Source organism: Diplotaxodon limnothrissa, linkage group LG6, assembly GCF_057381915.1.
Source record: "Diplotaxodon limnothrissa isolate DT_005_m linkage group LG6, D_limnothrissa_male_GT1.1, whole genome shotgun sequence".
In the NCBI taxonomy this organism is placed as follows: Eukaryota; Metazoa; Chordata; class Actinopteri; order Cichliformes; family Cichlidae; genus Diplotaxodon; species Diplotaxodon limnothrissa.
In genome coordinates, this window is record NC_140601.1 from 26,551,871 (window position 1) to 26,579,091 (window position 27,221).

A 27,221-nucleotide genomic window follows, 5' to 3' on the forward strand; every position below is an offset into this window, starting at 1 on the left:
CTTATAAGTAATATCAAATTGCACTAAACTCGACGCTTTGGTGAATTAGAAAACTACTTGACTTCGAGGAATACACACAGTATGAGCCGACAGTCCAACAGCGGAAAAAAAATCTCAGCGTTGAGGGTTTTTATTTAATTTAAAGGTCTGGATTTCCCTCGGTGAGACGCAGCAGCAGGTGACAATGTTTGACATTTCTGCTTATTGTCGTAACTCCAACACAGCATCAATAATTCAAAACTGTACTCTATTAGCTGGTGGAGATTGGGAGACTGGTTTTTCAGCCACACAGGAGCAAATCAGCAACTGTCTCGCGTACTATATCTCAATGTCCAAAGGGGCCTTAAAATCACAGAAGGAAGCTAGTTTAAAATAGAGATGGACCGATCCGATATTACGTATCGGTATCGGTCTGATACTGACCTAAATTACTGGATCAGATATAGGAGAGAAATAAAAACTGTAATCCAATCCATTAAATATCACAAAAGCACCTCACAAAACTTGCCACATGGCGCAACTCAGCTGATAACCTTAGCAGGTCGGGGCAGCATGCGTAACATGATAGAGCGGCTTTGGAGTACTAGACCTGTTGGCGGTCTGGTTGAGCATTTGGAGCCTCGCTACCAAACCGGCATTTCATCTCTGAAAAAATTATCCAAGAGAGAAGTAAAGCAAGTGTGTAAGTTCATCTCTGAATGTTTGTAAAGCATTTACACGTTAAGCTTAACAACCGATACATGGAGCGACTGCCTCTCTCCCCCTCCCTCTCCTGTTGCTACTTCAATCATGACACTGATCAATGATCAGCTGATCGGCTTTTCTGTCGCGACTCTCGCCTCTCTTGTTTGTTTTTGGCCCACTTTACACCAGAAAGAGGAAACCAGCGGATAAACAACAGCAGCACGTTTAAGCTTAATAAGCTGTTGTTAGAATTTATTTAATATTATTTTCTACACCAGGATCCTTTTTTACGTAGCTGACAGCTGGTAACCAGAGATGGGCAGTAACGCGTTACTGTAATCTGATTACTTTTTTTAAGTAATAAGTAAAGTAAGGGTTTACTATTGCAAAAACGGTAATTAGATTATCGTTACAATACCTTGGTCACACTAGAATAAAAATAGGAGGGAAACTTCCTGACTCTGATTGCATTGCTATAAGTAGCTACCATAACCAGTTGGTCACCCAGAGATTGAGCTTGCAAGTTTGGCAATAATTCTGGTCATGCTTTATTCAAGGTAAATGTTGAACCCTTCATAGCCGCATAGCAAGTAGTTGGTGAGTGTTTTACTTCCATGCAAAATCCACCTAATGCACTTGAAAGGAGGAAACCTCTGTGCGACCAGTGTCACCAAGTGACACCAAGCAACCTCCTGCCAGGCATTTTTGCCTAGCGACCAGTTGTTGCCAGGCAGTCACTGACCGATCTCCAAGCTTGTGTGACTGGGGACCACAGTGAAAGTACCTATTGATCTTACGTTTTAGCTCAATGCTTCCATTCATGTGCTGGTGACATAATATGTATTTTAATTTATTTTAACTTTTTGCTGACATAATTTTTGTTATTTATTAAGCTGCTAAACGACACATTGAAGTGAAATTCTGAAAATGGGTTTTGAGCACTCACTCTCACTTTCATTTTGAGGACAGTCGTTTTCGGCGTTTCGATGTCACAGCTCTTTAGGATGTAACCCTTTTTATTTTTAACAGAATTAGAAAACTGACTCACGAGCTGTTTCATAGATGGAAAAGACGTGTGCTCCATGGAACAGCTTGTATTTCACCAAAAAGTGATGTGTCAGTCAGACTCATGTGACACCGTTGTATTCACTCAGGTAATCAGACATCATGCAGCTATAATGACTCTCCTGCAGAGGTGGTGGAAGCTAACAAAAGTTCTATTTACATCCTCTATAATTATTCAATTCAGTCTCACAAAGTCAACTGTCAGCGAGGCCTGGCTGTTAGCAGCAAAATACCCTGCCTCCCCACTGTACTGTTACAGTCATAACTGGATAAAAAGATACAGACTAAGCTGCTTTTGTTCACCGTGAAATCAAATGACCAGAACCAAATATGCCTCGGTCCATCTTTAAACGCTTCCCCACCCTGCTCTATCTGTGCCACTCCCGTTTACATTTTCCTAAATATTATTCACCCCTCTTAAACAGGAATCTAAACATCTTTTTAAAAGACGAAAGACCTTATTAAAACAGCCCGATCCTTTCATTTTTCAGCCAATATTTCTCAAACATGAGCAAATTGTTTATTTGCGTGAACTATTTCCAGCTGTGGACGAATACTAAACACAAATAATAATTTGGTCCTCAAATGAGTATTTAAGGCTGCGGGATGGTGATTTAAAGACTAAAGAAAAACGTCAACAGCTACAGCTGTGTGGATATGCGTGTGTTCTTTTAAATTACAGCGGAGGGTCTGTAAGGAATAAACCATATAAACCACATCGCACTTGTTAATTGGTTTTTGCCTCATATCAGGAATGCATTGACCATTAGATAAATAGCCTCTTGCACTGAATCATGCTGACACTTTGGATGCTTCAAGATTTTAATTTAGTCACTGAGTGGGATGAGAGAGGCTGAGAGAAAGCAGATAAAAAGATATATAGTTTTGAAAAAGAAAGTAGACCCTCTGAAAGTTCTAAGGTTTTACATATTAAAGCAATAAAAATAAATGTTTCTCTTTCAGTTTGTAAAATACAACCTCAGATGAACAACAAAATATGGCCTATTATACCTAAGCCAAGAAGCAGAAGCAGTGTGTGAAATCTAAGTACACCTTCACAAACGAGAGGGTCAGTAACACCAAGGTGCTGCTAGTCAAATGCACTTGATTACCTGATCATCAGCAAATGTGAGGACCTCCATGAAAGCAGCAAAAGCGGTTTTGGTAGTTAGTAGCAATTGTAACCACCCATCAATCTCATTAGGCTTATAACACTATTTCAATTTGTAATCTTTGTATAGTTAGAAACATCTTCCCAGGCGTCGATGTCCCAGGAAACCTACCACAAGGTCAAACCCTGCAATCCTCAGAGGAATTGCAAAAAACCTTGAGAGCCACTTCACAGACTCCATAGGCCTCAGTTAGCATATGAAATGTTAAAGTTCATGGCAGAACAGTTAGAAAGAGACTGCACATGTATGGCTTATTTGGAAGGGTTACCAGGAGAAAGGCTTCTCTCTCTGAAAATAACATAGCAGCAAAGTTTAGGATTGCAAAGGTGCAACTGAACACAAGACTTCTGCAAAAACCATATCTGCACAAACACCTCACAGCAGCTGTTAAGCACAGTGCCGGTGAGGTGATGATCTGGGCTTGTTTTGCAGCCACGGGACCTGTGCACCTTGCTGTCACTGAGTCCAACCCCAAACTCCTTTGTATACCAAAGTATTCTAGAGTCAAATGTGACACCATCTGTCCGGCAGTTAAAGCTTGGCTGAAAATGGTCATGCAACAGGATAGTGATGCCAAGCACAGCATACTGCAACAGAATGGCTGGAAAACAAAAGAATGAACGTACTGGAAAGTCCAGACCTCAAACCACTTGAAATGCTCAAGACAGCTTTCCAAATGTGAATCTCCACAAACTTCAATGAACCTAAGGAACGTTGGAAAGAAGAGAGGAGTAAAATCTGTTTAAGTAATCTTTAATACTTCTTCCCTACCGACTAATCTGTCACCTTGCGCACTGCGTTGCATACGGGCCAGAATGGCAGAGAAAAATCACTGCCTTATTGAAGAGGGTCTTGGGTGCACTTAATGGGTGTTTCATTAAGTGCACTTTAGTTTGGTCGAGAATCCTCTCCCTGCTAATTGCACTTATAACGAGACGCACTGTGGATCTCTACTGTTGTACTGAAGCTGCCTCAGCCCTCGAAACAACATTATATGGTCTCTTCATCAGAGGCAAATAAACTGACTGGGACAGAGAGTGCGCACACGCGGACAACAGAATATACACACTCAGGCAAAGGGACGATGACAAACACAGGGTTGAGGCAGGATCCATCTATCCCCTGAGGTCTTCATTACCTCATTGAAGCCATTTATTCCACTGAGGTTACACTGCCACAGCAGTCCAGGTCCTTTAGAGCCTCATAGGGTCTGGACCACCTCTGTTTCGTCGGTGCATGCTTCTGCAATATGTATGTAATGGTACAATAGCCTACAGTGCACACTGTTTTTTCTTTTTCTTTTTAAAAAGGGTCTTGTAACTCACTCTGATACAATGTGCTACCCACAGCACAGTGTATAAAAAGCCACTCACACCATGTTTTCAACCTCGGCTGAAATGTATTTTCGCAGGTTTCTTTTAGTGGCCTTTCTGAAAAGCAGAAACATGATACCGTAGTTTTCCATCCACAAGCAATTTTGGTCTCAACTGCTTCTCTGGTGGCACAATCTGAGTGTTGAACAGCTACAGCTCTCTTGAGGATTTGATAGCAAGCCTGTGGCATCAAGGGAGTAGATAAAATAACTCAGTGGCTATCCACTCTGTCTGTTTTATAATTCCCCTTAATTACCTGAGGCCACAGACCTTTGAATTCCTCTACTACACATCGTCATACCTCCTCCAGCATCGGCAGCTGGTCTGCCCTCTCTGTGCCAAGAAGACAAGTCATTTTGTTGGATTTACTGAGCTGTTGTGCAAATATAATACCCAGACTGTCAACCACTGATAACAAATATTACAGGAAAAAATGTCCTTGATGTGTCTTAGAGCGAGTCTAAACGCTCGGCACCAAACCTCTCAGCTCTGTCAGCTGGTCACCATTCAAATAACATCCAGAAAACATCTGCTCCAACCTCTGGCCAAGTTTTCCTCAGTGTGCGGATGCACGTGTCACACCGAGGGCTATGGTGTGTTTCTGTTTTGTTTTCTCCCTTGCACGTGGCAAAAGGTGGAAATTTTAGCATCTCTAAAAGAGTTTTGACTTTCCATCGAAAGAAAATCAGAAGGACAAAGCTTGTGACTCTGAACCTGCCAGACAACACTGTTTTGCTTGTTTTTTTGTGATTATCTAACCAGAGTTTCTGAAGTACAGTCATTAAAAATCTTGGCCACAGACAGAAGAAAAGACTGTGGAGTTCTGCAGATCCAGCAGAGACAGACAAGCTTATTCCTTAAAACGTGACAACACAGTGACAGAGCTGCTAATGATGAGGACACTGCATACAGACAAGCTGCACAATGCAACACATCAGCTGAAACATTCAGATTAACACATGAGCACCGCATGAAGTGTTACGCTTAAATGTGGATAGCAGATATTTGCAGTATTAGAAGATTATGGTGTTCAGTATTAATATATTATATATTTATTCTTTAAAAGGTTCCGTTTCTGTTGTTTCAGTTTAGTTTGAGATTGTCGTGATTACACAGTGAAACGGCTTTAGGGGATTTATCCAACTAGGGCAACAGTTATTTTTATTACTAACTGATCTGCAAGTTTTCTTCAAATTGCTGTCCAAACAACTCATAATCCAATGATATTAGGCTTACAGTTAAATTAAAACTGAGCAGCAAATCCCCACAACTGAGAGACTATCTCATAATGGGCATTTTTACAGAGGGGAAAAAACCCATCAGTTAATCAAACTGTTGGTAATTTCTAATCAGCTCCTCTTTGTTTAAAAATGGTCTTCACAGTCTGCGTACAGTATCTCCTGTAAGGATGAAACATTCTATTTCTGTGGGGCTGTTTTTTAAGAATAACTACAACTACATGGTGGCTTTTTAATAAAACGTATTCCAACTGTGAACATGTGTGTATTTAATTAAAACCCAGTAAGCTTAACAACATATCTTAGAGGTAAATAACCTCCATGCAGTACCGCCAAGGCTTTACTGTGACCAGCTGTAACACAGTGGTTTTATATTTACCACTTTATATTTTATATTTACCACATCCACACGCTGTTTAGTGTCAGGCTGCATCCACACGTATACGGTTATTTTTTAAATGAGGGATTTTTAATCTAGTCTACATGAATGCACGAGAGCATATCAAACAAACAGGTAATATAATCAGAACACTAAAAAACGTCTGGCTTATCAGAAGCCTATAAACAACAACACAGGCCGATGTGAAGAAAAGAACAGATAAAGTGTGCACCTTGTACAACAAAATCTTTATTTTGGGTTTCTTGGATTATATAGAGTTTCTGAAAATCTTCATCTTAAAAGTCCTTTTTGGAGTCTTTTATTTTTTCAAAAGCTCCATTTTCATTGACCTAAAACACAATTTATGTGTAGATGAAAATCCAAAAAGCTAAGAAAAAGCTGCATTTTCCAAAATATCCCAGTCTGTTACTTCCTGTTTTACTTTGAAGGTTTTGGTTTCACGTCCTGTTCTTTTCCCACCTTTTGTCATCGTATAGTTCATAGTGCTGTGCCATACTGCACATTTTAGTATCAATCAGTATCAAGTAAATGCAGGGAATTGCAGATACCAGTACCGATGCTGATACCTTAAGCCTATAACGCCAGTTTATGCAGGGCAGAGCAGTGTGTCATGGTTTATGAGATGAACCATCATCACTTGTGTGATGTATTTTGAACCTGGATTTTTTTGGTGACCTTGAATGTAAATGTGTCTGTCTTTGAATCCCTCTGGGTCAGCTTCTGCTTAACTGTGCTATAGGCAATAAATAAAACAGAGGTGACAGTCAAAACACGTATATTTCTTTCATTTTAAAAGGAACAATTTATTTAGCACAATTCAGTGGGCTACTGAACCTGATGGACTTTGTTCAGTAACAATTTATCGATGCTATCATGCTAGTATCAATCCAATATCACTGTCAGCATTGTTATCAATACTATCGATATTTAGATTGATCCACCTACGTCTAATAGATGAGCTGAACTGCTTTCATCTGCGTCTCATCCACAGTCATCTCTGAGTGTGTACGCTGCACAGTCCTGTCTTTCCCTTTGTCATCTGCTTTGTGTCACGATGGTCCGCTGTGCATTCCTGGACTCTTTGGATTAAACTTTTCTTGTAAACACTGTCGACTGAGTACATTACAGTAAGTGCAATCAGCAATCAGGGTTGATGATTTTAGAATTGTTATATCTGAGGGTAAATCCACTGAAAGTGTACACACATAGTATTTTTCTGTTAAAAACCTTCCCACCAGTACATTCTCCATCATTTGGGTTGGCCTTTACTGAAAACTCTCAGGAAACAGGAAACTGGTTTTAAATAAAAATAGTATCTGTAAAGCGATACTGGGTGTACTTCCAGTTTACTTCTGAGCCTTTGTTATGTCTCAGCTCCAATATTTTCCTGCTATTCTCCTCCAAATGGATGGTTTTTGATGGGCTGAGGGTTTCAACAGATGTGGGAAAAACTCTATTGCTGAATCTAAAAGCATCACCCAGAATGTGGTGAAGGAGACTTGTGGTTTTTTCCTGAAAGGCAACTTGTGTTTCTTTGTTGCGGGTATTTGTGTATTGTATATCATGTTGTAGAGCTTGCATTTTATGTTGTATCTGTGGCATTTGTAAAATGTATTGCGTTTGTATGGCTGCTACCTTGGCCATGTTTCGCTTTGTCAGGAAATCTCAGCTTAATGGGGCTTCCTGGTTAAATAAAAGTATGTAATGAATGCTAAAAGATTGTTTTGGGGGTTTTTTTTGTTGAATTATTTGGCCTACGGAGCCCTGCACTTGGATCTCCAATGTTCTCTTCAGTGAATCATAACATCAGGTCAGTGTTTTACCCGTGAAGTTCACCTGTGAGTGCATCGCAGGCGTGCACGGCTGCTGTTGCTGGAGGTTTTCAGGAAACATCAGTGCGTTTTCTAGTTTGAATATTAATGTGAGAGCTTTCTTTCAGCTCTTGGAGGCATTTGATGACTGATTGCAACAAATGTCGGGAGGGGCAAATTGAAATCTTTTATACACTGAGGATGTGATCTGCCCTCTGCGCTTGGCTCACACACACTCCTACACTTAGACCTAAATCTCGCAGAAGCGCTCACCTTCCAGTTTACCCTCCCGAGAGGTTAACTCTACCTTTAATCCTCCTCTCTGTCTCACTGATCACCTGTTCCACAGCTTCATTAAGGGGAGAAGAAGAAGAAAAAACGCTGACAGTCGCAGCTCCTTCCCCAATAAGTACATCTCGCTGCTTCTTGTTCGGCTCTGTATTTGAGCGGGGGCATTTTCCTCCTCATTCCTGCAGCTGTCTGCGCTTCAAACCCACTCTCGGTCTCAAGTCACGGCTAATTAATTGACAAGTTGCCCCCACTGAGGGTCAAATGGAGACAGATTCACTGACACTTTGAACAGGTTTGGCAAGTAGATACCACCTGCTGTTAACACTGCTAAATATAAACAAGACGGCACGGCACAGCAAGCCCTGCAGTAAAATCCTGATTTTACCTTACAGAAGATGGAAACTATGTTACTTTCTTATCCAGCAGGTGGTGTTTCTAGCATATCTATAAATAAATTAGCCATCTGGCAGCAAGTTTTGTGTTCTGATGAGTGCCATCACACAAACCTATTTCTTCTTTTGATTCTAATATATTTGTTCCTTCTCTATCTTTCATCATCTCCCTCTTTGAAAACATAATTATCGCCTTATAATCCCCTCTTAGCGAAGTCATCTGCACAACGTGATTTCTCGGGAGTCCCGGTGTCTCTTTCTTGTGAGCCTTTTGAGGACAATATCATCAAATATGACTCAATCTTATTCTGCTATCTAACCCTCCATCAGTTCTACTTGTCTCTGCACCTCGGCCCTCGGTGCCAGATCTTGTCTTTTGTTTCAGTCTCTTCTATCTGTGTTTTAAAAAGAAAACCGATTAAAAAAGCCTCTCGCTCTAGTCCCTGCCTGTCGGTGGAGGAGCTTCAAACAGGCTCCCCTTGGCATGACATAAAGAGTGACTGTTTCTGATTAAATCTCTCCATGTGTGACAGTCAGATCGTGTTATTATCGAACACAGGAAGGATGAAAGAGCCATTTCTAGCTGAACTTCTGCATCTGATACCTTGACGGAAAGAAAAGTATTTCCACTGAGGTAGCTGCAGTGTATATGGTGAGCAGAGCCTGCACAAACAGGCCAGCAGAAATGGTGTCGAGAGCACGCTCAGTTACAGAACGTGGGTAGCGGCGGCATCACAGCATCGGGCCCCCTTTTCTCTATTCTTAGCTCTTCCTCCTTCTCTCGCAGTCACACATGACTAGGTACTGAAGAGGAGAGGTAGAAGAGGCATCTTGGGTTTCTCTCACTCTCTAATAAAAATGAGATTGCGTGTACACTTTGTGTTATCACACTGTCTGTATGAACCACCAATCACCATTTTAATCTATCTTTTATTTTTTTTATCATGTAAATGTATAAAAGTGCAACTGACTGTCCAAATGACAAAGTTCTACGCTGGGCTGCCATTGTTTTCTATTGCTATGCTATTTCTCCAGCTAAATACAGACCACTTTTGGCCCGGGCAGTTTAATTATTCATCGCTTAATTTACATGCCACACAAACACGTATAAATATGAACCCCGTATGTTGCGGTAAACACATTTAAATTGCCATTTTATGTTGCCAAAGCTAGATGTAGCACAGGTTAGGCCAGGCATTACAAATGATGTAACACCAATACAGCCGTAAATATCAAAAGATGCTCGATAAAGATGTGAAATAGCTGGTTATCTAAAAGCTGATTCTCACAGCCAGATGGTTTCTGGGCTAAGAGCTTATATGCGCAGATAAAGACCAATAAATGAAATTTATTGGATGTAAAAGTAACATCTGGTTGACAGCGCATATAATCAGAACCTCAACACAATGGGTTCTTATTATGGGGTGACAATGTCTCTTGTTTTCTCTCATATTTGTATATATTTCTCTTGTTTGCTAGAGAATGGATTTGAGCTGATAGAAACAGGAACTTAAATAACCACTTGTTGCAACCAAGGTATGCAGAAGAGCATCTCTGAAACCTGTCAGACCTTGAAGGAGATGTGCTACAGCAGCAGAAGACCGGGTGTCATTCCTGTCCCCCATGAACAGAAAGTGAGGCTGCTGTTCACTCAGCATCGCCTGCTGTCAGGTCGTCTAATTTCTCGGCATACCTTTGGGCCCTTTAGTACCAACTGAGCATCATTTAAACGCCACAGCCTGCCTGCGTACTGTTGCTGACCATGTCCAAACCTTTGTGACCACAGTGCACTCATCTTCTGATCGCTGATTCCAGCAGGAAAGCATCGTGTCACAAGGCTCAAATCATCTCACCAGATCACAGTTCAGTAGACCACCTTTGGGAATTGGTGAAGTGGGAGATTCACATCATGGTGCGGCTGACACATCTGCAGTAACTGTGAGATGCTATCGTGTCAACATGGCTCAAACTCTCTGAGCACTTATTTGAATCTGTGCCATAAAGAATTAAAGCAGCTCTGAAGGAACCTGCGTGACAGCCGAGTAGCTCATCCAGTTTGGCTCATTTACCTAAAATTATTTCCAAATATTTTTTAGTAGAAGAACATTCTGATTCTTGCCTCCTGTACTCGATGCAAGCAGCACCCTCACCTAAGACACGCTGAAGTGTTTTTTAGCAGTAGCCTGCTGTGTGCTAAATATTAGAAAGTATGACTTCACAGTTCATGTGTCACAGACATGAGTCTCACCTAAGCTTCTCTCTCTTTGTTCCCTGTTGCAAGATTTCTTTTTGATGCGATGACAAAACAGCAGCTGGGTGTGAGTTTGACATCACTTTTACACCAACAAAAAGCAATTTTAACCTCACTGTTTGTCTACCATTTAGACACCTAATCACCGGGAAACTGCTCAGTGGGTCGGCCCAGGGACTTTACAAATTCTGACGAATAAATAAAAAGAACAACAAATCACCTGAGAGATGATGCGAGGAACCAGTCGCTCTGCATAACAATGAAAAATTAGGCTGTTTGTTGACCGTAAAAAGGCAACTCCCGTACAGCTACTCGTACCGTCGATCAAGCGAGCGAGCAGAGGTGCCGCAACCAGAACAGAACAATGTTACTCCTACAGCGTAATTTAGAAGGAAAGTCAGACTAAAGAGCTTTCGCTACATGTCGTCCTACCTAATCAGCTCTGAAGGGCCTCACTTGAAGGTGAAGTGAAAAGCTGGCCGTCATCTCAAGAGAGGAGGTACAATTACTATTAGAAATTCACATGGCTACGCTCTGAGGGTTTCTCACCTGCACTGAGCGGGTCAACCGCTGCGTGGAGTGAGTGCGAATGTTAAATTGTTGGTTTCAAAGTTGATGAAACTTGGATCTAAAGCTGTCGTTCGTCAGCCCACCGGTCGTCGATAAGCACGGTGGAAGGGGGCTGCACTGAAATGCATTCAAACCGATAACGTGGCAGCACGTCTTATCTGTTCAATCTGGTTTCTAATAAGGTGTCAGAGCTGTTAGGTGTTGCATCAGTTCTACCTTCAGGCGGGACTGTTGTATTTACCTGAAATATTAACACAGTAAGATGCTGTGAGGACCTGCGTGCCAGGCAAACTAATTGGAAGCATGGAAGCAGAAAAAAAAATACCGAACAGGATACACATGGAAGAATCCAGATTTCAGCTGTGAACTGGCGACTGAGTGAAGAGCATCTTTTCAGAGGTTTTTTTTTTTTATCATTATACACGAAGGAAGAACCCCACAAATGCATGGGTGGATGAGGAATTTCTGCACCTTAGCTGCTTTGCACTTCTGCCTCTCCCTCTCTCTCTCTCTGGCTCTGGGTAAGCAATAAACACCAGGCTGCTCAGCACCTGTAATCCTTCGACGACTCAATCAACATTTGTAAAGCTGGTCACATGAGGCTCGCGTCCAAAACTGACTCAGCCGGCTGTCTCTGAGCTCCAGCATCAAGATCTCGGCTCGGTACAGTCATGGCAGTTCACTGCTGCCACTCCGTTCACGGTTCACCGATCAAACTAAGGGCCACGCTTCCCGCCTGACAAGAGAGCCAGTGCTCAGATCCAGTAATCCTCTCTGCCCAACCCGCCCTCCGGAAAAACACGCAGCATCACAGCGGCGCAACAACAACGCACACCCCTCCAAGGCCTTGCTGCTTATGCACTCCGAGGTACATCTGTCTACAAAGCTGCCTCCTTCATCCAGTGTCAGTGAAGCTCCCTCAGGATTTGGCGCCTGCGCCTGGATCTTTGCCTGTTTTTCTTCCTTTTTCTTTTTTGTCTGCCACGCCTTAACCCCTCTCCTGCTCGCTGTCATCATAACGGAAAATCAGAGTGTTGAAATGGAAAACGAAGTTTTGATTGAAATACTGTGGGCAGGAATTTGGACACCGCGGAGCCTGAACAGCATATGTTAATAAGTGAGCAGAATACAGCCGGTACATTGTTGAAGCTGTTGTGTTTTGCGAGGGAGGGACACACCAGCTGTCACACCTCCTCCAAGTCACGCTTCGGCAAAGACGTGCATCATAATCAGATAGTTACATCAGACTCCTGTGAGCCGGCGAGCGCAAATTAGTTCAAAGATTTGGGAGCGTAAACTGGCCTCACCCGTTGCTAAACACCAATCCGGCCAAGAATCTAATCCGCGATGCCACCAGGAGACAAATCCTAGAGCTGCTCTGCTGGCAGGAGCCGGACGCAGTGACAGAACAAAGGATTTTGCACATATTCTGTTTCAAAACTGTCGAGGAAGACACGAACGCACTTTCCCCTGATCTAACGGTGCGCTCTGTTGCTAATGAAAGCCATGCAAATTCTCCTTTAAAGGCTTATTTTACTTGCAGCCTCTCAGACACCTCGTTCCATTGTCTTTCTGCGCCCCTCCAACTTTTAAATATGCCTTTCATCGGTCGAACTCCTGAGCGGCTGCCAGGAGCACGAGCTCAGCAATAAAATCGGCTCCAGCTTCCTCCACTCTGTTGCTTTATGCAGTCACTATTGTCTAGACCTGTTTTCCCTCGTAAAGCGGCACAACTCCTCGTTTTGATGTGCTTATTGAAGCTAGTGTCTCGTTATCCCTTATCTCAACACCGAGCTCCCTCACAAAGCACCACGAGAAAGAACAAGTGACAAAAACAAAAAAAACCCACACACACGCAATTTGTACTTTTTTTCCTTTTGCACTATAAATGTTTTGTTTCTTCTGTTTCTTGTGATTGCTCACTCTTACTGAAAATAAACATGGCCACAGAAAGTGACTTACCCTCTAAAACAGGCCTTTTGTTAAGCAATGTGCATGAATAGAACTGAAGATTTATTTAAACTGCATGAAAAATGTGCAGTGTTTTATTATCAGACCTTTTTTTTTAACTATACGGAAAAATACATTTAGTTTGACCCGATCAAACCATGAAGGAAATCCTTCATATTTCACAAAGCGGCCATTAAGCCATTATTTCCACCTCCTCTCGTAGTTTACATGACCTGAAATTATCATGAACGAGGGCAGTTTCTAAGAAGGTTAAATAAGGGTTGAGTTAAGTTGATTAAAGTAGTAAAAGCTGTGAAATGTGAGAAAAACAAGGCAATCTAAGTCAATTTTCAGTGGGAAATGCCACCCATTTGCAGCCTCTGAAATAGAAAGAATCTGCATTTGCATGGCTGCTAAATGTCATTTTAAATTGCACGTCGTTTATATTTGTGTGTCACCTTAGACTCCGCTGAGCTGCTGCGATAGAGATTTTATTCACCATTTTCTGATTCCCCGGCTTATCAAAGATGTAATTTGGGGTGAAGTTTTAAGCGATACCCATGGACACATATGCACAGCCCCAATTACTTAAATCACTGGCCTACCTTGAACATTGCCAGCCCGGATCTCCTCTCTACTCTTCAGAACTGGCATGATGGAGTGATCTGGGATTCGACTCCTCCTCTCATAGCCTCGGATGAAGGGATGGTGGACAGACGAAGGCACACGCGGAGGGCTGAAAAGTGAGGTCTAGCAGGCTGAGGGATGAGCAGAGTTGTGCTTGATGGGTGGAGAGGGGTGACGCTTGGGCTGTTATCAGTGTGAGGGGGTAGTGGTAGTGGTGGTGGTGGTGGTGGGGTGGGGGAGAGCAGGAAGGTTTAAAAAACCAAGAACAAAAAGTCTAATCTGCAAAGAACCAGATCCAAACTGGCTGAAAAATGCTTTTCACTGAGCGTTTTAGAGGAATTTAAAAACGGATCATCAACTCAAAATGTCAGCACTCTTATGGGGAAGAAAAGCCGAATGATGGCGAACGGAGAGTTCCTCTTCCTCCAAAGTTGGTGATGCAGGTCTCCTTCCTCAAGTCTGCAAGTGTGTGAATACTGTTGCCGTGGAGATGAGGAGATGAGCAGCAGTGTGTGTATATGTGCGCGTACTCTTCGTCTTTTTCTTCTTCTCCTGCTTCCCTCTATTCCTTCTTCTGTCGCTCTGTGCCTTTGCTTAATTTAGCCAGTCATGATCCTCGGCTTGCCGGCCCGCTCCTTGTCTGAAAGAGACAAGGAAAGAGTCAGATGGCCGAGTAAGGCTGCGGATGGCTGAAAGCCACTGTGTACACAAGTCAATTGCCTCTGAGGTCAAGGCTTAACTCAGTCAAGCCGCTGTGTCTACATGCCCCTTTCACTGCAATCTGAATGTGCTGAATGTTGTTACATTGTTGTTGTTGTTGTTTTTTCACAGGAGATACTTTTGGTAGTTTTTTTTCCTTCTCAGGCCTTTATAAGGTCTGCCTGTACTCAATAAACACGCTGGCTTTAAGGCTCGTTATTAAATTAATGAATCAATGCAACACTGATTTTTTTAGGTACGATTTTTTGGAAAGATATGCTAAAAAATTACTTTCTTCCGCCAGAATATATACCAACACAGAGCACACTAGGAGATTATACATCCACATCCTGGTTTTCATCTGTTACTGTTTCAGATTGCGATTGTTTATGTCTGATCATTTCAGAATTGCAGCCCTCAATTTATCACATGTCACATGATGCACATTACACCAGTGGGGATAGGCATGAAGAAGACAGCTTAAAAAGCAAATGCTGAATTTAAAATATTCAAAAACAGGAGTTGGCTAGTAGAGTGTGACTGAAATCCTCAAGACTCTAATATTTTATAGCTATAGATATTTATTCCACTATGTGCTCAGGTCAGTGCACAAAACAAGTGGCTGTTGTAAAGAATTCAATGGGCTTCTGGGAGTTTTATGGGAGCAGGACAGTACTTTTGGCTTTAAGCTTAAAAAGTCTCTGGTGTGATTCCCCTTCATGGTTAAAAGTGTCATTATTGATTTTTGATCAATTTATTGTTTTTCAAATGTGCAGAATCCTTAAATCTATGTGCAAATTAAATGATTGTTTTTAAACTTGTTTGTTCCCTGTTTTTACACAGATCTTCCAGGGCCGACAGAGTAAAGCAGCGTAGGCTAAAGGTGGGAGGATCAACCCAAATATCGACAGTATTGAAAACAACGCTGGTATAGGTGTCGGACCGATACTAGCACAATAGGATCGATACTTTGTTTCTATCCTCTAACTTCAGTATGCCTGTTGAATTGTGTTGAAAAAATAGACCTCAGACATGCAGTATGAAAAATGTTTAAACCTTTTTATGTTGACTGTCACGTCTATTTTATTTTTAGCATATTTAAACAACAGAAGCTGACCTAAAGTGCTTTAGAGACAGCGCCATTTACATTCAAGGTATCCAAACAAAAAACAACCCCAGTTTCAAATTACATGAAAATCTGAAAGGTGTGTTTTTAATTGTGATGTAATTTGGCACATGAACAGCTGATCACAGGAATCATCCAGCCTGCTTCAGGAAATAAATAAATAAATAAATCCAAACTTTCCTAACCTTAATGATCTAAACCAGTCTCAGGGATAAAAAGCCTGCAAATCACCCCTACTTTGTCTTTCCCATGAGTCTGAAGACATACATCTGCATACATTACTGAAAGATGATATCCTTTCAGGGATGACAGCTTAAATTCTCAACACTATCAGGGTCATTTAAGTTAAAAAAGTGTGATCTGGTTGTTTGGGCTCTCTCCTCATGCCAGGCAGCTCTCTGTCTCTCTCTCTCTCTCTGTATTACCTCCCTGTCGTTTGCATCAATGGTGAAAATAAAATTAGGGCTAAAGTTCTTTTGAACCAGAGAGCTCTGACTTTCTGCTTGTCCTGTCCTGCATTCATTAAACAGCGACATTGTCATGCAGATTATAAGCTTCAGATACTGCATGCCTTTACCTTTATCTATTTTGTTGATTTTGCTATTGTTTCTATGAATAAAAATATAAAAATAAAAAGCAGGATTGGCTTTGAGGTATCTAGGACAACGCTCTTTGGGCGAACTACTAGAGGCGTAACTTATTCTGCAAGTGGACTAAGAGTAGTGGCATAGAGGGACCAAACTTTGAAAGAAAGGCCAAAGTGGCAGAGATACAATCAAGAACAAAATCAGGGAGAGAGAACACAGAAGGTGGAGATTAAAGAGTCGAAGTGACAGGCTTTGTATTGAGGCTAGGCTAAATTTGGGCGCAGCATTGTGACTCAGGTTGTGGATTTTAATTCGACCCTAAATCATCGTCAGCTGATCTTTTGGACTCCTACGTGGTGTCTTAAAGGGGAGAAGAAGGTACAAGTAAAAAACAAGTGGACGTCATCATCAGACAGCAGGTTGAAAAACACAGTATATACGCAGGACTTCTAACTGGTGCAGCAAAAGTTGGATGCAGCCATGCAGATGCATTATTTAGCTTTCCGTGCTTGCTTTTTAAAACAGCGGGAACGGATAAAGCCTAGGCTGTTAGAGACATGAAACATTTATGGGAGGAAATTAACAGCACTGTGCATTATTCTACGAAAGAACAAGCAGAGCAACTAATTATTATTTACACACTACAGGAACATTTTACTTAATATGTACAAATAACTTTGAAAGTAAGTTATTTTTTACAAGGAAGTGTTTAAGAAGTGTTAGAAATCATAGTTAAATGTTCACGGTGAGTTGTTTTTTTATACAGAACTACGTGAACTTCTTTTTAATGTTGGCATTAATTGTACATTCATATATTAAATGAATGTTACATTTGGTTTGTAAGCTGAATTAAATGGTTTTTCCTCACTCTGGGTCGGACATCGCATAAAAAAATTGAATAAGATTCACCGGCCACCACTGACAAACTTCAAAACACTGATTAAGTTTTAACGGACTGCAATTCAAAATTGCAAAATGTTTTTGTGTATCGTGTAAAAGCTCCACTAAGGACCAGAGTTGCTGCAGCGCATCAGTCTCGTGCTCTGTGATGGCTTGGTCACATTAGATGACCACCAGCTTGTGACCTGGAAAAATCAGCGGTTCCCAGTTGCAACCAAAGACAAGGTCACCCAAACATCGAGCACGCAACATCCTCATCATCTGGGCAACCACTTTAGATTGAAAGGTGACTGCGGAGGCAACCTGTCTCCAAAGATTCGCAGCCCACCACAGTTTGCGGAGGAATTTTTAAATTTCTGTTTTATCTCTCTGAGGTTAGAGCTCAACTCTGAATGTAAGGAGTTAATGTGCATTGCTGTGTATGCAGATAGCTGCGCATTTGAGATTCATCACAGTCAACTGATCACAAACATGTTGCACATTAATAAGGTCAAATTCCCAATTTGACCTTATTAATTTACAGACTAATAGCAGACTAACTCTGTCTTGATGCATCGAGGACAGTAACTGGTCCCCATCTATGCATAACCATTACAAAGGCAAGAAACCTGCAAGTTCATTGCACATGGTCGCAGTCTCAAATCACTAAGTTCCCTTGTGGTGGTATAAAATGATGTAATGATCCATCAGTATTAAAAATATCTAAGCTGTAGCCTGACTAATGTATGCTATGTCTAGTTTTTCATCCTTTAACAGATCTTTACTGGCACACGCTCATAAGATGGGATATGCCTATTTCTGGCAACATGTGCGTATTTATTGCATCTTGAAGTAGATGCAGGATATGTAGGTACACAGAGTTTAGCCCTTAGGAAAACTGTCAGAGGATATGTGCATGTGTAGAATTTTAATCCCGTCTGGCAGTGAAATGAATTATTCATTCAACAAATTTTATTTACAAAAATCCATCTTTCTCTCTGACTCCTTCTAATTATCTCTGACTCTCATAGTGGCATTAATATGATTCTGATGGCTTGACTCGTAGAATAATGCGGTACATCCTTACATAAACCTTTTGCATTAAACAACTGGACAAGGCTTATTTGTTTATTCATTTAGTATCCTCGCTATGAACCAACAGCTTCTCAAAATATTGAATTATGCAATCCCAGAGAGCCATTTTATGGATGTAAATGTGAATGCTTTTATGGTTATGTATACGTAACTCAATATTACTCAAAATGAACAGCGGCTAACTGATTACTTGTTTTATGGCATGTGAAATTAGTTTGTTTTTAAATGGTGATTTTGTGTTTTTCATGTACAGCATTAACGGACCAAAGTATTGAACCACACATCTGAATTCAGGTGTTTTCAGCCCAGTTGCCACTGATGTTTAAATCAAGCACATGGCCAGCCTGCCTGTACAAACATATGTGAAAGAATTTTAAACGAGCTCTCCGAGTTTGAGCGTGGTACTGTGATAGTATGGAAACTTTGTCAGTTTTTAAAATTTCATCCCTCCTAGATATCCCACAATCAGCTGTTAGATATATTATTGCAAAGGTGAAGGCTTTAGGACTTAGACCGTGCCAGGTTACAGAGCAGTGCGTAAAAGTCGCCAACACTCATTAACATCAGCACAAAAACTGTGCGCCGGGAGCTTCATGGCTTTGGCTTCTATGACCAACTGGCTGGTGTAATGTGTGGCCCAGTACTTTGGTCTATATAGAGAACGTCCAACATCATGTATGAAGACTGCCTAAAAATCATGTTCTATTTTACAGCTGCTTATGAGAAATGCCTAGAAACTGTTTTCATACTGACACAAAACAGATTACATTAATAGGAGATCATTAAAAGGTGTGACTCTTATTATTTAGTTATTGTTATCCTGTAGTTATTCTTACCTACAGACTCAGTTCACTTTTGCTCTCTTTTGTCTAATGGTGCATTTTAATCATTTTTAGGATATTTATTCTGTTTTTACTTTTTAACAGCTAACTGGCATCAAGAATATAAACACATTACTTGAGTACAGGCAAATTCTCACTTTGTATTGATTTTAAAATCTCACTGATCATACATCTTTCATCTGAAGCACATTAAGGGCTTATTAACCTGTTACATAGGGCAGGGCGTATACAGGGCGATCTGCTGGTTATCCCAAAGTTTCTGCTAGTAGACAAAGGTCAGCAGGTGCTTGCTGTCAGAGCTGCCAAACTGTGGCACAGTCCGACCTTTGAGGTCAAAAAGGGAACTTCTTTACTGTCTTTTAAATCTCTTCTTAAAACATTTTTATGGAAAAGCTTTCATGGATGTTTAAAAGGTAGCAATGTTCTTTTATTTTTCATTATTTGCCTTTCTGTTTTTTTCCAGGAGTTTTTTTAAAGCTTATAAATTTCTTCCTGTGAAGCAGTTCCTAACTTTGTTAAATATTAGTATTATTTACCTAACCATTTTAATTTGAAATGGGACTTTATAGCCTAATTCCCAGCATACAGTCTTTTGCATCGCCTTTAGTGTGCACTGTACTCAATAAAGTCCTGCTGAAGAGTCAATTAGAGCAAAGCTGGTGTATGAGTGATATTAGGTCTGTGATTTATTCACTGTCAACGATCTGTCGCAGACCCACTGGGGAGGAAACAAGAAGAAGAAAGGTAACACAGGAGGAGGATGACATCAGTTTGGCACTGGCTAACGCACCTCCACCAGCTTAGGCGCACAATAAGGAATGAGAGAATAGTAATGAACAGATGTAAATCCATGCACCTGCACGCTGCACTGGACTAACTGAGTGAGTCACCTGGTATAAGCTTCATTCTGCGCGTTAGAAATAGTGCATGAGTGAGGGATATTTTGTGCTCCGAAATGCAGCTGAACGTGTGAGAGTGTGAAATTCTTGAAGATGTAATCTCAATTATACAGACTTTTTTTTTTAAGTGGATAAACAACCAATTAGTCACAGAGCGACGACGAAAGGTGAAACCGTGCAAGCAACTGTGGTGGAAAATACAAAAACAGCCATCACCTGCAGATGAAAGTTCATGCAGAATACATTTCCACCAGCTTCATGCAGACTTCCGAATGTACACAAACGCATGCACACTCTTGCTCCGTCAGCTGTGCTCTTGCACACGTATTTAGGGTACACACCTTCTTTTCATGCATGTGCATACGCTCACTTGCAAAGAAGAAGTGAGTGCTTTATTAATTCACTACTCACCTAATTAACTCTTTTCTGTAACACATAATTTATAGACTGTAGTGGAGATGTTTTACAGAGGAGCAGAGTTGAGACACAAAAGCAAAGACAGAGCAAAACGAGCGGTCCTTCATATTCCTTCATGACGACATCCCACTCTCAGAACAATCAAGAAAGAGGGATTCATTAAGCCTCTTTATCAGTCCATAAGAAGGGGGTGGGCGGTGAGACTAAAGTAGCTGGTGTGGGCCTATGCTAGTAGGCAAAATTTTTCACCTTACGGCTGAGTGCACAGGCAATTTTCAGTTAAATGTCCATGTGTATATGGGCTAATTGAGAATAGACTAGCAGTGGTAACGCTTTAAAGCAGCTCTCCCAAAAAAGGTGTGGCGGTGAGAAGTAGAGACGTAGCGTCAAACAAAACACAGAGGGAAAGGGGACAAATGTGACAGAGGAAAAGAGGAAGGTAGTGATGAAATGGCGCGTGAAGTTCTACCTATTTTAATCTGTCTATCAGTCTGTCTCTATCTAAAGACCTGCTGTCTATTACACCTTAAATCCACAGCGAGGAATTACCCGCTGAATCCACTGATCAACATCCAGCTAATGGTAACCGGTCTCTGTTGGCCCGAAAGGGAGTGAGAATGAAAGCGGGGAATAAAAGAAAATGGAGAGATTTGGGTAAAAGAGGGAGGAAAACTGAAAACTGAAGAGGGAAGATTGTGTGTCTGTGTGCGTTGGTGTGTGTGTGTGTGTGTGTGGGATGGGAAGGGGCAGGGAGGCAGTAAAAGTACTAATGGCTGCTGATGGACTGGCAGAATCAAAATAAGCACAAAATCAAGCATGAAATGGGATACACTATTAATGACTTGAGATGGCCATTAGCGCCAAACTTTGAATGCAGCTCAGCAGATCATGTGAAAAGAATATCATTCCTTTTAGGACAAATATCCCAAACTTTGCCAAAATTCGGCTGTCAAAGTCAATAAAATTACACCAGTGAGACTGCAAACTCATTTTTTTCCATTTCAAATGTGTTACAAATGTGTTACTAAACAAATAAATATATATAAAGATTTGTTTATTATTAAATCATGACATGTGTACAGATAAAAAAAAAAAGATTTCTCAAAGACAACAATTAAAAATGGGCGCACTTGGCCATGATGATGAGGACAGATGAGGAGAAGGATGCGAGACCAGACCGATGTCGACTCACTGAACGCTCATCCTTTAGGCGTAGTTTAGTGTGCGAGTGCATGTGTGTGTTAATGTGTGTTTTATGTATACGTAAAGCACACACAAATACACACAGACAGACAGATAGACAGACACTAAACGATATTGAACCTACCTAGAGTAACAATTAAGAATCCCGCAAGAGTGTGATGCAAAAGAAATGGGTGTGGAGGGGACCAAAAGAGAAGGAAAAGGGGGGGAAAAATAGTCATTCATGAGGAGTTTTTTAGTTGTCTTTGAAAAAAAAATCATCCAAGATCATTAATCATCAGACTTTAGACACAGAAAGAGGCGTAGGATGGGGTATGATGACCTGACGAGCAGCATTTTGATGTGAAATGCAAAGGAGGGAATGACAGGAATGATATGGTTTGGTGAAAAGAGAAGAAGGAAGAGTGAAGAGGGAGAAAGAAAGGGCAAAAAAAATTGGAAAAACAAAATTCCCTTCTTTCCCCTCTATCTCACTCATAAATATAAGAAATTGTACACCAGGTAGATGGAGAAATAGATGAGGAGGCAAATGACGGAGAGAGAGACTATATGAAAAGATGAAGCACCTCCCAGCACTGCGATGAGGAATAAGAAAAATATAAAACGAAAGAAAAAATTGAATACTCCAAAGCCTTCCGTTTTTGCTCTGTTTAGTGAGGCGAGGAGGGGGCTTTCAGTTATATCCCCCCCTCTCTCTCTCTCTGCAACTGGTCAGTCTTCTTTTATCTTCTGTCCTCCTCAAAGCAAGACGCTACCTTCCCTTCAGATGAGCGGTAACCCTTTGCCAACACAGCTGTTGGACATGGCACTCAGGCTGGCTGCATGGTTGGGTGCTGCTACGCAGAGATACAGAGTGTGGAGCCGAAACACACCTCTGGCTGGTGTAGAGCGGCGAGCGCAACTCAAACTGCGCTCGCTCTCCTCCCCCTCCTTCCAAGAGAGCGAGAGAAAGAGAGAGCGATGTGGAGGTGGGTCCTTCTGTAGGGTTGTGAATTAGAGATATGCTACAGTGAAGCCAGGCTGCTGCAACAATTGTCAAGAAAATTGTTTCCAATACAGAAAGCAATGGCTCCCTCTGTTGTTGCTCTGTTTTAATTGGAGATTAGACTCGGCAGCATCTGAGGGAGACAGCGGAACGAGCTGAAAGAACAGTGCCACACTGCGAAACGATACCCCATTACAAGTAAAACACCTGCATTTCAAAGTACATTAGGACTGCTAATGATGCTTTTTACAAAAAAGTAAAAATCTAAAGTTCTGCAAAGCCGAAAGTCACAACTTAAAACTGTATTAAACTCTATTTTGGCATTAAGACTAGTTTACTGTTATTTAATAGATAGATAGATAGATAGATAGATAGATAGATAGATAGATAGATAGATAGATAGATAGATAGATAGATAGATAGATAGCAGGAAAATGTGAAAAAGAGAGAGCTCCATTTTCTTTGACTTAAAACAGGAATGTGTCAAGAGTTAAAGTGGGATTCAGTGGGGGGGGGGGGGGGGGTTCTTAATGTACAGACTGTGATCAGCTGACCTCTTGCTCTTTACAAATTTACACACCTGACTCAACCAGGTGTCAGCAGATGTTTCATGAGTTGTCCTGGCTGATTTCCATCCTCTGCACTGAGGGTACACTGTTTATACTAACTAGACAGTCACTGTGCACCAGTCCCACACTTGTTCTTTACTTTAAATCCATTACAGTACAGCAATCTAACCTGTTAATCCTGCACTAATCTGCAGAGGATTTTCATGCTTTTAATGATTTTGATCTATAACACAGTCAACCTCAGCTTGTTTAGCCATTTCACACAATATGAAAACAGATTATCTCACATGTAAACTTTAAATTTCCAGTTTGTCAAATCTCACTGAGCAGTCCTTACCTTTGCATCTAACCTCGCTTCTTCCTCTCCCCATCTTTCTCCATCTCTGAGTGAAGTTGGCTCTTTCTTTTCTCTCCCTGTGAAATACAGCAGCTGGACGTTAAGCTAGCAACAAACTGCACACAAACAGTTCGCGTGTTTGTTGATGTTTGTTGAGTTGAAAGAAACGTAGCGTTTGAAATGACCTGCCACTTAAAAAACGTCGCTCCAAACAACAGTTCTGACAGACAAAATAAACAAAACAAAAACCTTGCTTCCTTCATGCTCGCTACTTTTCATAGGGCTATCTACATGCTGAAGTACCGCTACCAAAACTTGTGGATACGTGCAGTCCTTGTGATCGTGGTGTTGTAGTGACTAAAGTAGTTATTTTAGCACACATTAAGCTGGGCAAACACTGCGATTTTTTTCAGTCGCGTTATTGCTTCTGCTCAAACTGTACGATTGACTCGCAGGGGTTAGAAGTTCGTAGGTCACGATGCAGGGTCTCAACTGAAACAAATTGTACGCGAAAACAAAAAAATTTACAGTTTCAATTCATTGTTTTTCACTATCATTTTTTTCTCAGTTTCAATACAAGATTTTTCAGTACATTTATTTCAGTTACAATATTTTTTCTCGGTTTCATTTCAAGGTGGCATCGTTCTGATCCCATAGAGCGACAGATTTTCTGTTATAACCATCATTTTTATGGACGCACGGTGTGAGCACTCGGGTCGCATCAGAGCATCGGGCCGTATAGTGTGAGACCCTGCATCGTGACCTACCAATTTCTAACCCCTGCGAGTCAATCGTACAGTTTGAGCAGAAGCTGAATAACGCGACTGAAAAAAATCGCACAGTGTTTGCCCAGCTTTACTCTGTGAATGTATTGCCTGACTTTTCTGTTGTTAGCTGAAGTGGCAACTTGTGCTCTTCTACGCATGTTGGTTGTAACGAGTGGTTATGACTAATGGCATCAACAAGGCATTTTCATAAGTGAGCTAGTGGATATTCTCTGTTAACACTATGACAATAGAGATTAAACAATAGAGATCATTTCTGAAATACTCAGACCAAGCTGTCTGCCACCAGCAACCATGCCACAATCAAAGTTACAAAATTACCTCTCCTACTTATTCTAATGCTCATCAGTTTGAACTTCAGCAGGCTGTCCTGACCCTGTCTACATGCTTAAGTTTGTGTCATCTGATTGCATTAAGCAGTTAAGCAGTTAACCAGGCGTACCTAATAAAGTGAGAGGTGAGTGTATATTTGACAGTGTGTTCTGTGTTCCTGTGCTTGTACATTCACCCCCATAAAAGCTCAGTAAAGGCCCAAATAAAATGCTAATGGAAATTCTTTGCTTACACACAGTAGGCTGCAGCTTTTTTTCAATTATTGGGTTATCTACTGTATTCGATGTGTGTTCACTTTTTATATTACAGCTCAATTATTTACATAAGAAATATGCACGCAATCAGCCTGTGAAATAGAATTTACACTTATTTACACTCATCAGTATATAAAAAAGTTACATTTTGCTTGAAGTCTTTATATACACTCAGCTTATTGTACTAAATATGAGTGGTAGAACTGGGAATTTTGAGTATTAGTTACATATATGTTAGGATTACTGTTGCAGTGTGAAACTAAGTTTTTCTAATTGTGAAAATATAACTTACATAGGTTTGTTGTTGTGATTTTGTAGTTTTTCTTCTTCTTTTTCTTAAATTCATTTACTCTTTCCATCGCTGACTTGTGTTAATTCAATAGACAAACAGGTATGATTCTGTACCTTCTCTTTGGTGCAGAAAGTGTGTTATTTACAGTTTCATTCCGTGGGAAATATAAAGCAGTAGATTATGTGAGAGACCTCTAGTGGTAGTTTGTATAGGTGCATGTATGATTCGCCTAACAACACAGAAAATGGAGCTTTCTAACATGTGGGGGGTTTTTTTGTTTTTTGTTTTTTGGACACTGATAGTTTTGTCACATCTAACATGTGGTTTTAATTCAAAACAAGCATTTTTTTTTACTTTATTTTATTTTTTTTATTCTTTGTGCCTGAACTAAATATGTAATAAAATCAAACAGAAAGGCATCCCGCTTATGTGGCGTGTTGCCACAGAAACCTGCCAGCTTGTGAATGAAGCTGCCTACAGGTAAAGTTTATGGGAATGTGTGCTTGAAAAAGGGTATCCAACAACTCCTGTAGTTCGTATTACTGCATCAGCATGATTCTTACGGTGCCTCGTCACTTGTCCATGTGGGTCAAAGACTGTATTTAAATGATGGATGTAGCCACAGAGCTATCACCCACTTGTGTTGTGCTAAACATTTTGAATCCTTAACATTAGTGCCAAAAAGTTCATTTTTTTCTTCCATAGCCAGCCTCAATAGCCCGACATTGAACTGTCAGAGCCCCCACTCTTGATCGCCGTACAACAAATATTATACTAAACGCCATACAGCACCTCCTTCAGGAGGTGGGCCCATGTCATCTCTTTGGTCTCCATCGGCCCAGCCACCAGGCATGTTCCCTCAACTTCCCTCCCCAGGCTTGCCTCCAGGGTGCATCCCTGGTAACGATATCCCAGGCAGGGTGGAAGTGTCCTTTGATATCTTCTCTCTCAGAGGGATTAAATGTTCCAGGCATGTCTTAGTGTGAGGAGCCCCCGGCGCAGATGCAGGATATGTTGGAGAGATTACATCTTGCGGTTGGCCTGGTGATGGATGGATGTTTGGAGCCAGATTTGGAAGACAGTATGGATAAAATACATAAAATACACCATTATCAGAGAACTTACTTACTGTAGGAAGCTGCAATAAGGAACTGTGGATTACTGCTAATTTCATTAAAAAAAAATTGTTTTCAGTTCTTGTTGCAACTAGTTATTATGTTTAGGGAGCATTTTTTTTTCCACATAAGACCAGGTCGGTTTGTATAACTTTTTTCCTTTGATAAATGAAGTAATTGTTTAAAAATTGTATCTTGAATTTACTTAGGTTATCTTTGTGTAATATTTAAATATGAAACATGTAAGTGTGACAAATATCCCAAAAAGACAAAAAGAAAGAAAGACTGAAACTTCATGATGGCAGTAACAGGATCCACAATATTTTCCATGTATCTGTGAGACATAAAATTCCACTAAAGTAATCTTTTAGCATTGTGTCGTGCATTATGATGAGAGATTAGAGCACCAGTCTCATGATTTTTCTTCTCTGTCTTTTGTGTGTTCTTCTGATATGTTGTTGGTGTGGACTGTGGGGATTTGCTGTTTAGCTGTAGCATATTAAAATAAAATACACAATATAACAAAACATTATCTGCAGCAAACCTCGATTGTGATTAGGAGAGCAGACCATGATGCACAAAACAAAGAATAATACAGTTTGGTGAGTTACCAGTTGTTAGAATTGTAGCCATGACAGCAATAGCTGTATTGGCAGTACTTGATTTTGAAGGCTCCAGGGCTCCCCTCTGTGGCAACTGAAAGTACTGCAGGTCAGCAACGAACAGTGGCCACAAACTTGACTTTTCGTTTCATATCATTACTTATTGTAGCTAGGATTAAATAATATCACAGCAAAACCTGTCAACTGCAATGATAACCACAGACATTAGTGTGGAGGTCGCAGCATTAATGTGCAGTTCTTACGCTCATGTTAACAGTAGCTCACATGCTTAATTTAGAAAAAAAAAAAAAAACACTGAGCTGAATAAAACCATAATAATTCAAGAATCCGGAAAGATCCACCTTTAAGTCTCTGTGT

The 27,221-nt window shown here is 40.9% G+C and overlaps 1 protein-coding gene across 1 annotated transcript in view; it reads right to left on the reverse strand.

The window, feature by feature from the left end:
- The window catches only part of grin2bb (glutamate receptor, ionotropic, N-methyl D-aspartate 2B, genome duplicate b), a 148,327-nt gene extending 122,348 nt beyond the window's left edge, over nt 1-25,979 (reverse strand). The window contains exon 1 of the mRNA XM_085356592.1: nt 25,914-25,979. Coding sequence (XP_085212718.1) covers nt 25,914-25,979 — 66 coding nt within the window. The remainder of the gene's footprint in view (nt 1-25,913) is intronic.
- Between the last annotated feature and the right edge of the window lie 1,242 nt (nt 25,980-27,221).